Genomic DNA, 15960 nt, shown 5'->3' with positions numbered 1-15960 from the left:
ATTCATAAAAAAATATTATACTGTGAATGCGTATTTACCGCATTGCACACTTTACTTGATGGGAAGTTAACATTTCAGTATTAAACTTTTATTTTTTAATAATTAATTTAAGATTTTTATAATATAAATTAAATTTACTTAATTAAAATTAAATGTAAAATTATTGTTATTTAAATGTAACAATTTATTTTATCCAAAAGAGGGCGTTATTCGAATTCAAAATGGAAAGAGAATGGAGAAAAGAGAAAAAAGAAGATATTCCCAATAGCATTTACACGATAGTAATTACATATAATACATACGAAGATTACCTAGAAACTCAAATATCGGAAGAAAATCTTAAATACTTCGAAGACGAAGAGATTGCCAAGAAATTAGTGGAATTAGGATACATGGGAACGGGCAAAGTTTTGAAGAGAGAGGAATTTTATTATTGGAAAAAATATGCCGAAAAATTAAGGAACGAAAATAGGAAAATCGTCCCTATCTATAAACCCAGAACGGAAAATTTTACTGACGAATTTTTACAGGCTTTAGCCGAACGAGAAGTACCCAATTTAAATGGTGATATGAGTAGCATATTGTTTCTTCGAACGATCAACAGTAAAGGACAAGAAATATCCTCTTACATCGATCTGGCTCATAGATTAGAAACTGAAGATTTTCAACTTTATTTTTCTGGTAAGAGGAAACTTATTCCTCAATACGACGATCTCAGCTTCTGTAATTGGGTTACTCGTTATTGTGTTAAGAATTGCACTCCACATTACGATGTTATTGTCGAGAAACTAGATGGAATACAGTTTAAACATACGGGTGATGGCTACATTATTACTGTTGCCAGCGAAAATCCCGGGGAAGATACATTTAAAACAGTAATTCGCTCTCCAAGTTACTTGCAAATTGTTTTCTATGATCATTTAGTTAGAAGAAAATTCGTTCAGTGATTGTATAATTATTTTACATTCGAAAGAATTGTAAGATCCGAAATTTAACTGAATTATTTTCTACATAAACTCTACTTTTTATTTTTGGAAATAAGTTGTTAAACAGTAGAATGTCAATTTGAAATAACCAAAACTAATTTCAGTTGATTGTTATTAATTTTATATATAAAGAAGAAAATAACTCTTATCAATAAAAAACTTTAAATCATTTAACCTAACCTAAAATAAATATTTCCTACTTAATAAAAAAAATACCATTTAAAAAATTCGAGTATAATAGAAACAATAATACTAAATTATAAAATAGGTTATTAATATAGCATATGTAATTTTTTGTTTTCAGTAGTGCTGCAAGATTTTAAAAACTAGATTAAAGATTTAATTAAGATTGAATATTATATTGATCTATTTACTCATACATAATAACATTCTCGAGATTAGTAAAAGATCAGTAAAGTTTCTCTAATCCTGATGATATTTTAGCAGTCGATGCAAAAAATTAATCAAATTTCTAAAATTTGATTAAATCAATCATTTGAGACTTATTTCATTCCTCAAATATGATCGTATTTTATATGAAGTGAAGAATAGATCAATAAAATTTCACCAGTTCTGGTATTTTACTAAACGTGCCGAGTAGATCAGATAGTAATAGAATGGTGAAGTTTCTAAAATTTGATTATGATCGATTGCATTTTATAAATTAACCACTCTGTTTTTCGTATCCGATCAAAAGAATTCATACCAATGAGAAAATGTACTTCATACGATCGATAAAGAACAAAAGATGTTCAATCATGAGAGCCATCGATTGGTTGTGTAAAACGGATTTTTCTTAAATTATGCCAGAAATGAATTTGCAGGATATTAAATTCGGTTATGAAAATGAAAGATACGCAAACGAACATTGGCAACTTTCCCATTAGAATCTGTAGTTTGAGAAGTGCTGCCATCTGTTGTGTCCTCAGCTTTGGTTTAGAGCAAAGGATAGATTAGCTGGTGGGTCTTACTGACAGGCTAGTGATGGAGCGGTGAAGATAAGAGGCAATTTGATGGTCAATGCTGTGATGAGTGAAAGTCTTCCAGAGAGCGGTGAGTGCTACGCAATGCTACCTTTTACACTTTTAGAGTTTACGACCGAAACAACGCATTAAGAAAAAAGTAAACAGATTTTCTGCGCTTCTTGCATCGGATCCTGTAGTGTAGGTATTGACTGCATTGTTTTGCCGTAGAGCAAGATCGGTAGAGTAACGTTACTCAATGGTGGCAATGGTAAAGTACTTTGAAAAAGATTTCTTCGTTGTTTTGCTAATTGTTCCATGCTCTGTCGTTCCTTAAAGGATTTATTTTTTGGTAAGTAGTTATTTTGCGAAGTTGCCGCACTCACTGCAGATGATAGCGCAAAGATATGCGGTTGCATTTGCTACTGCAGAAGTAGAAGTTATGTTATGATCGAAACCAATGCTATCGAACGGAGTAAATTAGCCTACTATTAATAAATTGGTTGCAATTATGCTCATTGCATCTGCTGCGAAAGATGCGTAAAAATTAAAAATTTATATCAGTCGAAAGGTTAAAGGTTGGAGGAAGTTCGAGTTATGTTATGTTTTCTATAAAAACTAACGTTATATGATCAAATGGTTAAATTTAATTCGATGCATTAAACATTGGTTTTAGAGTACTTTCAATAACTGGATATTGTTACTTGGTGCCACTTCTTAAATTGATGCATTTCTTTAGTTGAAGCAATATGTTGTCCATTGCTTAAAAGGATTTTCGTGAAGAATCGTGAAACATTTTTGTAGTTTGCTCTATATAAACAAGCCGGAAAGAAATCGGTTAATATATACCTAAATATATATTTTTTATTAAAAAAACCTGACAGAATGAAATCATTTTAACTTTGGTCAAATTCGAATGGATTCTTACCAGATAGTGTCTTAGATTGGATTTCAAAAGTTTTCTAAAGAAGCTTGTAAGAGCTTTTGATGTTCTTTTATTCACTTAATGGATTTCTGCCATCGTCTGGTGAAAGGAGAGAGTTGAACTTTGGATATTATCTAGTCTCAAAATGATTAAGAGAAATAATTCTTCGGTGTTTTTTTGTGAAATTGAATTTTGTTTACTTTATTTGTACACCTAAATAAAAAATGAATCGTGTAAAGTTTTAAAAGAATGAGTTCAGTTCTATTATGGCAACTAAAATGAAAAACCAAGTGAACAAAAAATCCCTTAAATTCCTATTTTTCTTTATTTTAATATAAAAAAAAGTTTGTATTGAAGTTTTTATCATATAATTCGTATATAATAACTAGCCTACGATTTAAAGTAATACTATATAGATTTAAAAAATTATAATTAGAATATTTTTAGTTTATGTTTTGTCTATTTTATTTGAAAATAATTAAAATATTTTTAATACTAATGCTTTAAAGAAAGAAGACTCACATGCCTACTTTTAAAATTTCAAGATCTATAAATAAACAAGATCTATGTTCAAGATCTAAGTTATTAATTGATTTTAAACTCTCTATCGTAGAACATCCAAAAATCAATTTTGGTAGATATGATTCTGGATTTATAAATATAAAACATGTTAATGAATGAAAATAGAAATTAAAGATGTACTTCAAATTTTTTAGAACCTAAAAATCGTATACTATACGAAGACGTTCCGGATCTGATCCTGTAGGAAGAAGAATTAAGATAATTTTTTTTTTTTTTTTGTAAAAATCTCTACTTATAAAATCAATGAAATGAAAGATGGGACGTTTGAACTTAAAAAAAGCGTGAATTTCTTTTTCTTTTAAACTATATGAAGAGTACATGTACTTTTTAGTCAATAGGGAAGAGATATGGAATCGACCCTATAGACATCTACATGGTCGTGTCCTTCGAACAACTTTAAAGGTCTGTAAAGATATTAATACTGTAGTAGTACTTTATATTCTATTCCGTGCTACTCCTTACGGGCTTAATACAAATTTAATTTTTTTTTCTTTTTTAAAAAAATAACATTTTTTAATATACAAACATTAGTTTTAAAATGGAATTGCAACTAACATACTAGCATTTTTTAACGTACATTTTTATGTATAATTTAATTTATAAATTATATTTTAAAGCTGAAAACTAATTTATTTTCCAAGAAATTATTTTGATATATTTTTTAATTTAAGAGTTAAAATAGTTTTGAAAATTTATATTACATTAAATTTAATAATTTTTGTAGAATTATCTGGTTTTATTTGCAAATGTAATATACCTGCAATGCATAACTCTGGCTACAATTTGGAATGCAAAGGTATTTTATAATTTAAATATGGATTTTGGAAATAATACAGAGAGATAATTTATTAATTCAATAATAAAAACGTTTTTACAATATGAAAAAAATTGTTTAATAAATTTTGATGATTAAAAATTTGCACAGTAATGCTATTATAAGGATAAAAGCGTAAGAAACATAAAAAATGATTAGTTACAATAATAACGTATGAGTTTCTAATACATATATTTTTTAATTTATCGATCCTAAATTAAAACAGATGTTAGCCAACAACATGCATAAATTTTAATTGAGGAAAAAAATTTTTAAATCCTAACCATTCACCTTTTAGATCTGATTTGACGTCACAGTCGTCGTCATGGTTACTATCCAGACCCTTGCTCTAAATATGCATCTCGTGACGTCTCCTACTGCAGCCCTTCGATATACGAAGATATAGACCTTAGCTTAATTTTAATTTTTCTGAAAAATGAAGATTTAAGAGGTTGAAGATTTTACAATAACTTATAAAATTCTTTCTTATCTCTGAATCATTAATGTACTTGCAGGATTTATATAATACTTTATTCAAATACAGAACTTAAGATTTTTATCTCTTATACAAAATTCCTATTTCTATTAAAATTTCAATTTAAAAAATACAGTAATACAATTTTATATTTATTAGCATTACTTAATTTTTTTAATAAAAATTAATTTTAAAATTTAAAAGAGAAAGTATGCACACTTTTAAAGCGCAAATTCTAAATTCTAAGTAAGTTTAATCAAACAAAAAAAAGATTGAGAAATTTTAAAGGATTAAATGCATTTTAAACTGATAAGCTGTAAAATAGATTTAAAAAAATTAAATATATTAATTAAATTTTAATTAATTAACCAAATTTGAGAACATAAAAAGACATACTTATGACATCAAAACGCACGTTTAGAACGTTTTAAATTATTATTATTATTATTATTATTTTGTTTTTAATATACAAAAATTAAACATAAATATTATGAAACGTTTAAATTGCGAAGAGTGTTTGGAAATAAAAGAAAAAATATTGAAAGTAAGAAGCAGTCCATTAAAGTCTTAAAATAGAATGAATGCTAGTTTATTCGTTAGGCAGTAAACAGTTTTGGATGGCATTGGGAACATATAGAGCTATCTATACACAGTTTGTATAGTGAGACGAGAATTGGTCGTTATTTTAAGAAGCACTCTGCTACTTCCAGTTGTGCATTTCGAAATATTCATTCATCGCTTCGCTTCGTTTACTTGGGATCGTCTTTAATATCGCTACACGGAAATCATTTTGTGTTTTTTTTTCTTCTTATTAATTCAAGTAAAATGGTAAGTTGCTGCTTAATTCGATTGCTAAATTTTTCGTTTTAGATTTTTCTCGTTTATTTTATTTTATTATTTATAATTCAAATACACACACACACACACATATATATATACACATACATTTAAAGTATCAAATGTTATTGCAGTTTTTAATATATTTATGTAATAACATAAATATATTAAAAACATAAATATATAAATATATTCGAGTATAAGTATGAACGTTTTTAAAATATATTATGAATTTTTAAGACATTTATTCGCTTAAAATTAAAGGGAAAGGGTTTTAAATATTAAATGCACTTAAATTAATCTTATAAAAACTCATTTCTTACTGCTACTTGAATTCCTATTTCTATTAAAATTTGCGAAAAAGTGAAGCGAAATTCAGTAAAAACGTGAATCTTGATATAAATAAATAAAAAAAAACTTGAAAAATTTTAAACCAATGTTTAGAACTTTTAAAACTTACTTTTTAATTTTAAACATCAGTTTTTTTTCTGATTTTATATTAGAAATTAATCCTAAGTTAATAAGAAAAACAGAAAAGAAAGGGAATTTTGAAGGTTTCTTCGTTCTCTGTATTTCTAGCCATTATTTTCCAAAAATTTGGATATTAATTTATGAAAAACTGACCTTATTACATTTATGCTAATGCGAAAATGATTAGCACGTAGTTAATAGAAAAATAAATTAGATGCTTTTTTAGTTATAATTAATTTTAATAATGTCAATATAAAAATGTAAAGTCTAAGTTTTAAAAGTCTTATTATTTAATTATATATTATAGATATAATAAAGACTAAAAAATTGAATAATAGTTATTTTTTGTATAAATCAAGCTCAAAAGTTTTAATCCTATTACCTAAAATTATTAGTTTTTAAACATAAAATTATTTTAAAAGCTTTATCACATAGGAATATTGAATTATAAGTAATGAGGTATTGCGTAGTAATAATGTATTGTGTATTGAGTTTACTGAATCTAGAAGATTCTTCAGTTTCTCCTTTCTAGAAGGATAACTGATAAGCAAGATAGTCGAGGGAGACGTAGCAATCATCTGGTCTCCATCGACTATACTCTAAAAGATTCTAGTAACCATCAATGGAAACTGGATGTATCCCAGAGAGGTTCTAAAACATCAAATCTATTCATCACCGCATTCAAACCTGCCACCGTGTCGTAGATTTTATGTTTTCTTCAGTAAACAGTATACAGATAAGATTATATATATATATTTGTATGTGTCTAATCTTGCTAAAATATATATAAGTAGGTGCATTGCAGTATAACCTACAAAAACCACTTTTTTTTTTAGTAGACTTACCTCTAACGCCGTAAGTATAGGTTAAAAGTGCAATTTCTGCTAAATAGTATCTTCCTGTGATAGTCATATCGTGGGGTATTATAAAAAGTATTTTCTAGGTGATATAAAAATACAAATCTAAGAAGACACTCGACTGATTGAAGAAAAAATTGAAAGGAACGAGTAGATAGTTTTTGACTTCTTAACTTGACCTACAATTTTCTAAGAAAAGATAAGAGAAGTACATTAGAGCTTTCATTCTATAAATGATTGAGAGATCGGAAAGAGATTATATAGCTTCATATATGTATTACAAGCAAATATAACTCACCGTAAAATATAAATAATATTTTCTTTTCGATGATTGTTGTCCGTAGCATTACTCCTTCTATATTAGAATTTTTTTTTTTTTTTTTTTTAATTCGAAAGGTTGCGTATACCATTTTAAATTTACTTATTTATTTTCTTGAAAATTTTATTTTAAAAATAAGAAATTGAATCGTGAAATTTCGTGATCGAATTTTATAAATGGTTCTTTTCGTGTATGATGCGCATACTTTATCTAATTTTTGGAGTTTGTATAGTTGAATCGTTTGTAGTATCGATTAGAGTTTTCTTAGTATGACTGCAGTAGACATTACAGCATATTTTTTTATTGTTCGTTATTCAATCAGTTTTTTCAGTTTTCACACCATTTACGATTACAGCATCAATTAATACTATCTAATATTTCGTATTTTCTTCAAGTATAAAAAATAAAATAACAATTCATTTTTAGTAATTAATATTTTAAATACGATTTTTAATAATTAATACACTTGGAAATTCTTATAAATGTAGTATTTTTATAATTAATTTTTTAATTTGATTCAATAAATATTTTCTGTTAAAACTTTTATAAATCGATACGACTTTTTAAAATCTAATATACAAAAATAATTAATAAATGATTAAATTTTTTGATGTTTAATTCGAAATTTGTAAGAAATAAAAAAAGGTGCAATTTTAAGTTTGCTTTTTTTAAATGGATTAATTTAATTTTATAAAATATATTTTTAAACATAAACATTTTTTCTTTACATTTGCTTTATTAATATACAGGTATTATTAAATTGTTTAGTGAAAAAGAATATCTTTTTTATGAATATTTTATTGTTTACATATATAGATGCGATCATAAATCACAAAAACATTTTTGAGTTAAAAAAAAAGTGCTTAAAAATATAGATTTATAAAAAAAATTAGTTTTAAATCATAAATTATTCTCAAATACAGACATAATTTATCATCAAACTAAATAAGTAAACAGTACAAGATTTAAGAACGTTTGGAATTTTTTAAATTTCTCTTAATTGTTCCTCTTAATTTTTGTTTCTTTCTTCTAAAATAATTATTTTAATTAAAATAAAGTATAGATTACACTTAAAAAACTATTTTGAAAGGGTTAAACGTGTTAAAATTTCTATGCAATTTTTTTAATTGGAAAAAAATATATTAAACATTTAAAAACTATAATTTATTAATTCAATCCTTGAATAGAAAATTATAAAATTTTTTCTATAAAAATTATCCGGAAAACGATTTAAAAATTGCATTTTTTAAATTAATTAAAATGTAGTAAATAATGGGTAATAAGTATTTTATTCGTCGAAAACACCAATTTTGGCGCAGAATACACGCGACACACCGTTACCATAGTCACCAGAATTTCAATAGATGATTGGCTAGCTGTATTTTCTGAGTCAGTAGTTTCTGCAGGCGAGACTATTCACGTGTCTGTCTCCTACCTGTTCCTTTTATTCAGGTGAGAAAAATTATTATCAAGATATCTATTTACAAGTTTGAATAATTAACTCGAAAATATGATAGAAAATAATTGAAACCAATTCAAATTATCTGTTTTAAAACTGAAGCATCATTATGTTTTAAAATTTAATCTCTGCGGATTTTAAAGTATGTAATTGAAATTTTGTAAAAACATTTTCACGTTTTAAATGCAGAGTGAAGTTCTTAAAAGTTGCGAAAATCTTTATTTAACAAATGAAGAATTGATGCCTTTATTGGAATTTTTTTTTTATTTTGTTAAAAATATCTTTTCTTACTCTTTTTATTTCATTGTATTTTTTATTTTACTTGTACAGTAAGTCTTACAAATAGATATTCCTATAAAAATAACTGTTGTGTTGTTGCACATTCTGTGTCAAGGATGTGCAGCAGTTTAGAACTTTTTTACGTTCTTTCTTTGTTAGGATTTAAGTAAAAAAATTAAATGATTAATTAATAACAATAAAAATTAAATAAATTTTAAAATTTTATCTGCATTAATTGTTTTTAAAAGCTTAAATAATGCTGAAAGAACGAAGACGCCATTTTAATTTTTCTGTTCAATATTTTATTTTTGTCCGTTCGTATTAATGATTCATCGTTCTTTTTTATTTTGTGGATTATAAAGTGTTTTGTTTCTAAATAAATTTAAGAAAAAATAAATTAAGTAAATAAATTTTATTTTAGTAATACTCGGTGTGAAAAATAGGTCAGATTTATAAAATTTCTATTAACGGAAGTTATTAGTTTAAAAAAGATATTCATAAATAGGCTATTAAAAATCGCTTCTCGAGTTCATAGTAAATTCGAAAATATTTAATATTAGATTTTCAGATTATTTAATACCTTAAAAATCTCTTTAGTGAAATGACAAAATACTGTAGTTAAATTTTAAATTTTTATATATTTTTTTTGTTACAGAAAGAGAAGAGAGTGGGAAAATGTTTGAATTTATGCATTTTTCTTCTAATCTTTCACAAAATATTCTAATAATTTACAAAAAAAATGACTATTATTTTTAGGTTATTCCGATTCATAAATCCATATCTTTTATCATATTTATATATTATGATATGTTATTACTTTCTAAAAAAATAGATGCAAAATTTTGCACGTTGCAAATATATATAAATGATTCTGTTTGATTTATGAATTGTAAAATTTTCTATGTTATAATATTTCGTCTCCAATAACAGCAATAATAATAATCATAGAAAAATTATATATATATATATATATATATATATATATATTTTTACGGTAGAAATGTGCAAGATTCTTATATTTTTCATTGCAAATAGCCGAATAGTGTAATGCATAGTGAATAGGGCGATAGCGCAGTTTCGGATGTTTAATAATAGATTAGATTTGTAACATGAAGGTTTGTTACTCGACAAGCAATTTGTTGTTCGATTAAAATTCCTTTTGTCTTTATTTTCCGGTTAAATTCTTTATTTGTTAGACATTCGTTCCTTAAAATAGCCGTTGATAAAGCTATCTATCGAACCTTTTCTTTAATCATCTGACAAGATTTATGAATAAGGAAATTGTGTTATCTATAATCGATGAAAAATATTCTTTATCCGTTAATATTCATATTTTTTTATATTTAAATTTACTAAATGCCAGTTTTATTTTTGTTTTCTTTTCTAAAAATCGATTAAAGCATTAAAGAAATCGTTCCTGCTTTAAACTTTTTTCTTTTCTTTCTTTTCTTTTTTTTTAAAAAAAATAAATATTGTATTGTACGATAAATAGAATAAAATTGAATTTTCCAACAATCATTCAAAAATATTATATTAAATCTTTCTGTAGAAGTTCATCCGACAGTTATTTTTAAATATTGATTCCCGTTTTGTAAAAAATGAGGGTCTTTAAAATGATATCTTTACATTTAAAATTTGAATGAGTATTTTCATTATTGAAAAAAATGCTATCGATTTATTTTTGGTAGCGGTTTTATATTTTCTCTTTTATATATATATAAAGGCATAGATTTGCTATTTAAAATACAGTATATAGATTATGCCGTATTGGAATTCGGAGAGCGTCGTTTATTTTTTGTTCGTAGATAATAAAATTAAAGTTTTCTGTATTTTCGGCATATATTCCAGTTTAATATAGTTTAATAAGTGCATTAAAGATGAATGGTAAATGGACACTTTCGTCGTTTTGATATTAAGAAATTTAATTAAAACTTTTCGCTGATTTAAATTCCGTTCATATTTTATCCGAGAAAATTTTATAACGCAGAACCTCTACAATATTTTACTCCAGTAAAGGAAATGCTTATGTACAGTACTTCCGGATTATATATAAAAATTTTAATTCTATGTTCATTTATACGTCACATGTGACGGAATGTTTAAATAATCGGATTTATTTTAAAAGGATTATAAATAAAGATAATTAACATTAATATAATAATAAGATTAATAATTATATTAATTTTTTTTACAAATAAAATTTAGAGCGACTAAAGATTAATTTAGAAGTTAAACGTATATCGACATCGTCATAATCTGCAATGGCAACGTTGCTTAATTATTAAATTAAGCGTTGTTGCCAATATAATGTGTAGTTGTGTTTAAGTGCATTACGTTAGTTACGTATTTTATCTCTGAATCTCTGCTAATCGAAAATACATTTTTAAATTTATGTTACTCTTCTAATTCTTCTAAAATGTTTTCATATATTACCAAAATAATTTCAGAATTAAACGAAATTACTATTATGGTAAAACGAAGATATATATTTATCGAATTAAAATATTTTTATCGCATCATTTTAGCATTAAATATATTGAAATCGAAGGAAGATCGAATTTTATTCAAATAAATAGGAAATTTATTATATCATCGTTGAATAATCATTTACTTAAATCTTAATCGTGATCACTTAATTAATTTAGTCTTCGAATTAATAATGATTAATCGATTAATCACTAATTGCTGACGTGTAATTAATGACGTCAATATTTTGTCGAATAATCGAATTAAGTTATTAAATATAGCATTAATATTTTACATTAAATTCACTTTTAAAAATTAGTTTTATCAATTTTATATTTAATGTTATTAAATATTAAATAAGATAATATAATATTAACTTATTCCATATTTTATATAGAAAATATACGGTAATTCATAACTTAATATAGAATTTAATACGTTTTTCATGCATAATAGAAGTTTTCACGCTCATAACGATTAAAATTATATTGCATTTAAAACTTTTTGTGAAATATGCTAGATTAAAAATAATATTTCGGATATAATTTAAGTTTTAAAATGTTTTTAGCGATTGATTTTAAAAATTAAGATTTAAATGTTTTAAATATTTATTATTAATATTATTATTTTGAATCAGTTTAGTTTATAAAAATCTTTTAAAATATTTCAAAACATTTTAATACTTTTTAAATAGGTAATTATTAATATAAACTGAATTATAGATATTTTAAAAATAGAAAAAATTAGACGGTTATTCTCTATCATATTGCGATTTATGCATAAGAAATCAACATAAATTTCAGGGCGCTCCCATTGCGAAATTGTGGAAACTTTCAATATGTTACATAAATTAAATAAATATTTAATTTGAACTATCGGTATTATGGCGTTTTGATAGAGTATTTGTTTACATTTAAAATAAAAAATATAAAAAAGCAATTACAATATAACGTAATCTTGTTTGTTGTAATTATGAAGCAAAATATGTATTTTCTAGTTTAAAGATAAATATATAAAAATGCGAGTTGAAATTAATAAAAACTATCTAAAAATATTAATTCAAAAGCTTTCTCTAAACATATATTTATTTTGAAAGAAACAAATTCGTCTCTTTGTCATTTCCGTCACGAGGCACATATTTTTCTTTTTTTTTTTTTTTTATTTTATTAAAGTAACAGACACCCACCACGTCATCTATAGCAGGTCGTTTATCGATCCACGCAATTGTTGTACTTCGGGCACAGAGACATGTACACAAATAATTGATCGCTAGCACACCCTTTACTGTTTTCAAAACTAAATATTATTTGGATCTTTTTGAGAATTTACATTTTGCAAGTGGTAGTAAAAATTTGATTTTTTTAAATTCGAACACCTTATTCTACACCATGCTTTTCTGTGTTTTATTCAATCGATGCAAAGAATTGTTCAACGCAGCTGTTTCTAAAAAGCTGTTCTTTAGAATATTCTCACAAATTTATACATTAGTTTTAAATTTATGTATAAGTATACATTTTATATTATATACTTCTACACTGTTCTTTCTATACTCATGTTATTTTTTATGTTATATTTTTAGGAAAAAATTCACGTATAGATAAATGTTTTTTACGAAAATATAATATTTAATTTATAAAGCAAATAAAGCAATCTTCGCTATGAAATTCCCAAGTGCTGGAAATTAAAAAAAAAATAATAACAATAAAAAACTCAGTAAATATTAACTTTTTCTCTAATTTAAACATATATATATATCGGTTATATCAGGTAAGTCGCGTTAGCTTATGTTTATATAAATTTTCATTCAAATATTGGACTAATTTAAAATAAATATGCGCTAGAAGAAGTTTATTTATATTTGAAAAACAAAAATATTCCTTTAGGAATTTATTATGTTAACAATTGAGTTTTTATTATAAGGACAATATACATCGTGACAATATGACACAACATCTAAATATATATATTATAAAAATTAATAACAAACTTTTTAATCTAAAAATTTTAGATAACTAACATATAAGAAATCAATTTTTATTTTTGTATTTTAACAGTATTTAAATATAAATATCAATATTCTTTTAAGTATATTAAATCATATATATAATTAAGGATGAGTTAAATATATTCATTAATGGAGAATTTATTTATCAAGTATTAATTGTTTTGTCTGATTAATGGTTTGGTTTGATAGAATGACCCGATACATGAGCAATCTGCCAAGATGAAAATGCTTTCCGGGAGGACTTTCTATGGGAAACTGGTCCCCTATTTAGATCTTAAACACGTTTAAAAAAATCCAGAAAACTCTAAGCGGCCAGCCCGTTAATTGGGTGAGAATCCACGACCAACTACCAGTGCCTAGTGGTTTTATCCACTCTGCCATTGATGAACCTAATTAATGGAAATCAGAAATTAGTAATAAGAGAAATAAATTAATTCATAAAGTAATCGATTGGAATTATTTAATTAATTGTTTCTGTGCAATAAATCGTTAAAATTATTGAAGAAACTAATTGTATTCGTTGTCATCACTCGAAAATAATTAAAAATATGTAAATTTTCAGACGTTTTATTTTAAAATTATAGAATATATTTAAAAAAAAAAAATAAGGGTCTAAGAAAACCTAAATGAAAAAGGTGACGCATTTCTTAGAGATCCATTTGGATAAAATCCAGAGACATATTTATCCTTAAAACTTCTCCCAGATGGCTACTCCCGTTGTGGCCAACATCATTTTATTTTTATTTACTCTACTTACAACATCCGTGAAATTATTTCAAATATATAATTTTATAATATCTTTAGATCAGAAAGAATCCGGAATTAAATTCAGAATTTTATTTCGTGTTTGTTTTAAAATAATTTAAAAATAGAACGTATATTTTTTAAATTGAATAAAATCTGTTTTTATTTAATTTATTTATATTGTTTACACACACACACACACATATCATATATACATGTATATAATATAACTGAATACAGTATAATTGATTAAACATGTCCAGCAATATCTAAATATATTTAATTCGTAATTTTATTTGCTGAGTTACATTGTTTTTTAAATGAAATTAGAAAATTACAAATAAAGGAATGAAAATGTCATATTTTTATAATAAATTTAAAACATTTTTTAACTTGTTAAATATATTTACGAAAAATTAGTTTTAAAATAAGCATTAAAAATGATCTATTTATAATGCTAAAATTATATTTGATTTAATGTTACGTCATCTTTTAAAAATTTACATAATTACTTTTATAAATATATTTTTTAGCTAAAAACTAATAAAAATAAAATTATTATTTTCTGATAATATATACAATTATTGTTATTTTATTATTTATAAGGAAGCAAATAAGAAAAATTATCATTGCTAACCTCATTGTTATATGATCTATGCTGATCATTTATTCATAGGAATTCACTATCGTTTCCCTGCAGATCACCAAATTTACTTTATGTGCAGTTATCGATTGAGTAGAAAATGCTTTAATCAAGAATCTCAATATGAGTGGAGGACTTTTAGACTGAAGAGCATCCAAGTTAATTATATTAATCTAGAAAATTTTAAAAACTTCAAATCTGTTTTTTTTGTATTTGTGATTTTTAGAGATTTGATTAAAAAACATGAATTAAATACATTTTCTTACCGCTTATTGTTTAAAGGAAGCAATGCTGATGACATCTTTTAATTGCCGATATGATTCGTAATTAAATTAAAAATTATTTAAGCACAAATTTTATTAATTAACGTGCGATTTTAACAGTTGATATAGTTGTTGAATGGATTTTTCTATGCATAAAAGAATAAAAATCTCAGTTTTAGTTTGTATTTTTGTTAATAAAATATTAGGTTAATATTTTTAATGTCTCTTACATCATTTTTATCTCTATGAAATCTTAACGAAAGTTATTAGCCTATTGATTACAGCTTTTAGGATTTTCTTTACGTATCTAACATCTAAATAGGTTTCAGTTACCCATAGAAAATCCTCCCTTAGCAGATTGTCATGTGTTGCATTGGAAAACTATGCATTAAAAGTTGCTGTCAATAATTTATTTATTTATTCTTAAATAATTCACTTTTGCTCTTTTAAAATAAAGGAGCGATCACAGAAAGATATCTTATTTATATATTAAGTTTTAGAAGATAGCCTTTCAGATGGCTGCGTGAAAATGTGTCGTTCTTCCACTAGAAAAGCCCGGGTGGACCTTATTCTTTCCCTCCAAGATGGTTCTCATTAATAATTCTTGGTTGAAAATGGGGTTAACGGACCAGAAAAGTTTTTATTGGAAAATAAATTGAATGTGAACAACATTAAATCTATTATAAATGATAAAGATGACGTCATATTTTCTGGAATTGGAAAGACTTGATAAATAAAAAAGTTTAAAAAAGAAACAAATCTTCAAAATTTTCTTCTTTTATACAATTAAATATTTAAATGTTTAAATATAAATAATTTGTATTTTTAAAATTTTTATGTGAATTTATTTGTTTTAAAAGAACAATAAATAAA

The 15960-nt window shown here is 24.6% G+C and overlaps 2 protein-coding genes across 5 annotated transcripts in view; both read left to right on the top strand.

Annotated features, from left to right (window-relative positions):
* Window positions 1–210: 210 nt before the first annotated feature.
* On the top strand, window positions 211–1084 carry LOC136981292 (cilia- and flagella-associated protein 299-like). Its single transcript, XM_067277597.1, has one exon. The coding sequence runs from the start codon at window positions 222–224 to the stop codon at window positions 945–947; it is 726 nt and encodes a 241-aa protein (XP_067133698.1). The 5' UTR covers window positions 211–221; the 3' UTR covers window positions 948–1084.
* Window positions 1085–1910: 826 nt separating this feature from the next.
* The window catches only part of Hk (Hyperkinetic), a 109030-nt gene continuing 94980 nt past the window's right edge, over window positions 1911–15960 (top strand). The window contains exons 1-3 of one of the 4 annotated variants that reach the window (XM_067278699.1): window positions 1911–2039; window positions 3383–3507; window positions 3590–3857. The gene's annotated coding sequence lies outside the window, so the exon portion shown is untranslated. Of the gene's footprint in view, window positions 2040–3382; window positions 3508–3589; window positions 3858–5339; window positions 5573–8656; window positions 8681–15960 lie in introns of those variants that run through there. The other 3 variants (XM_067278691.1, XM_067278705.1, XM_067278722.1) reach the window with 3 other exon arrangements.

This window comes from Centruroides vittatus, unplaced genomic scaffold, assembly GCF_030686945.1.
Source record: "Centruroides vittatus isolate TY-2023 unplaced genomic scaffold, ASM3068694v2 contig_1168, whole genome shotgun sequence".
Classification (NCBI taxonomy): Eukaryota; Metazoa; Arthropoda; class Arachnida; order Scorpiones; family Buthidae; genus Centruroides; species Centruroides vittatus.
Note: the sequence above shows the minus strand (reverse complement) of the source record. Positions and strands in the feature narration are given on the sequence as shown.

Coding starts and splice junctions, on each gene's coding strand:
- LOC136981292 (XM_067277597.1), top strand. CDS start 222: ATGGAAAGAGAATGGAGAAAAGAGAAAAAAGAAGATATTCCCAATAGC.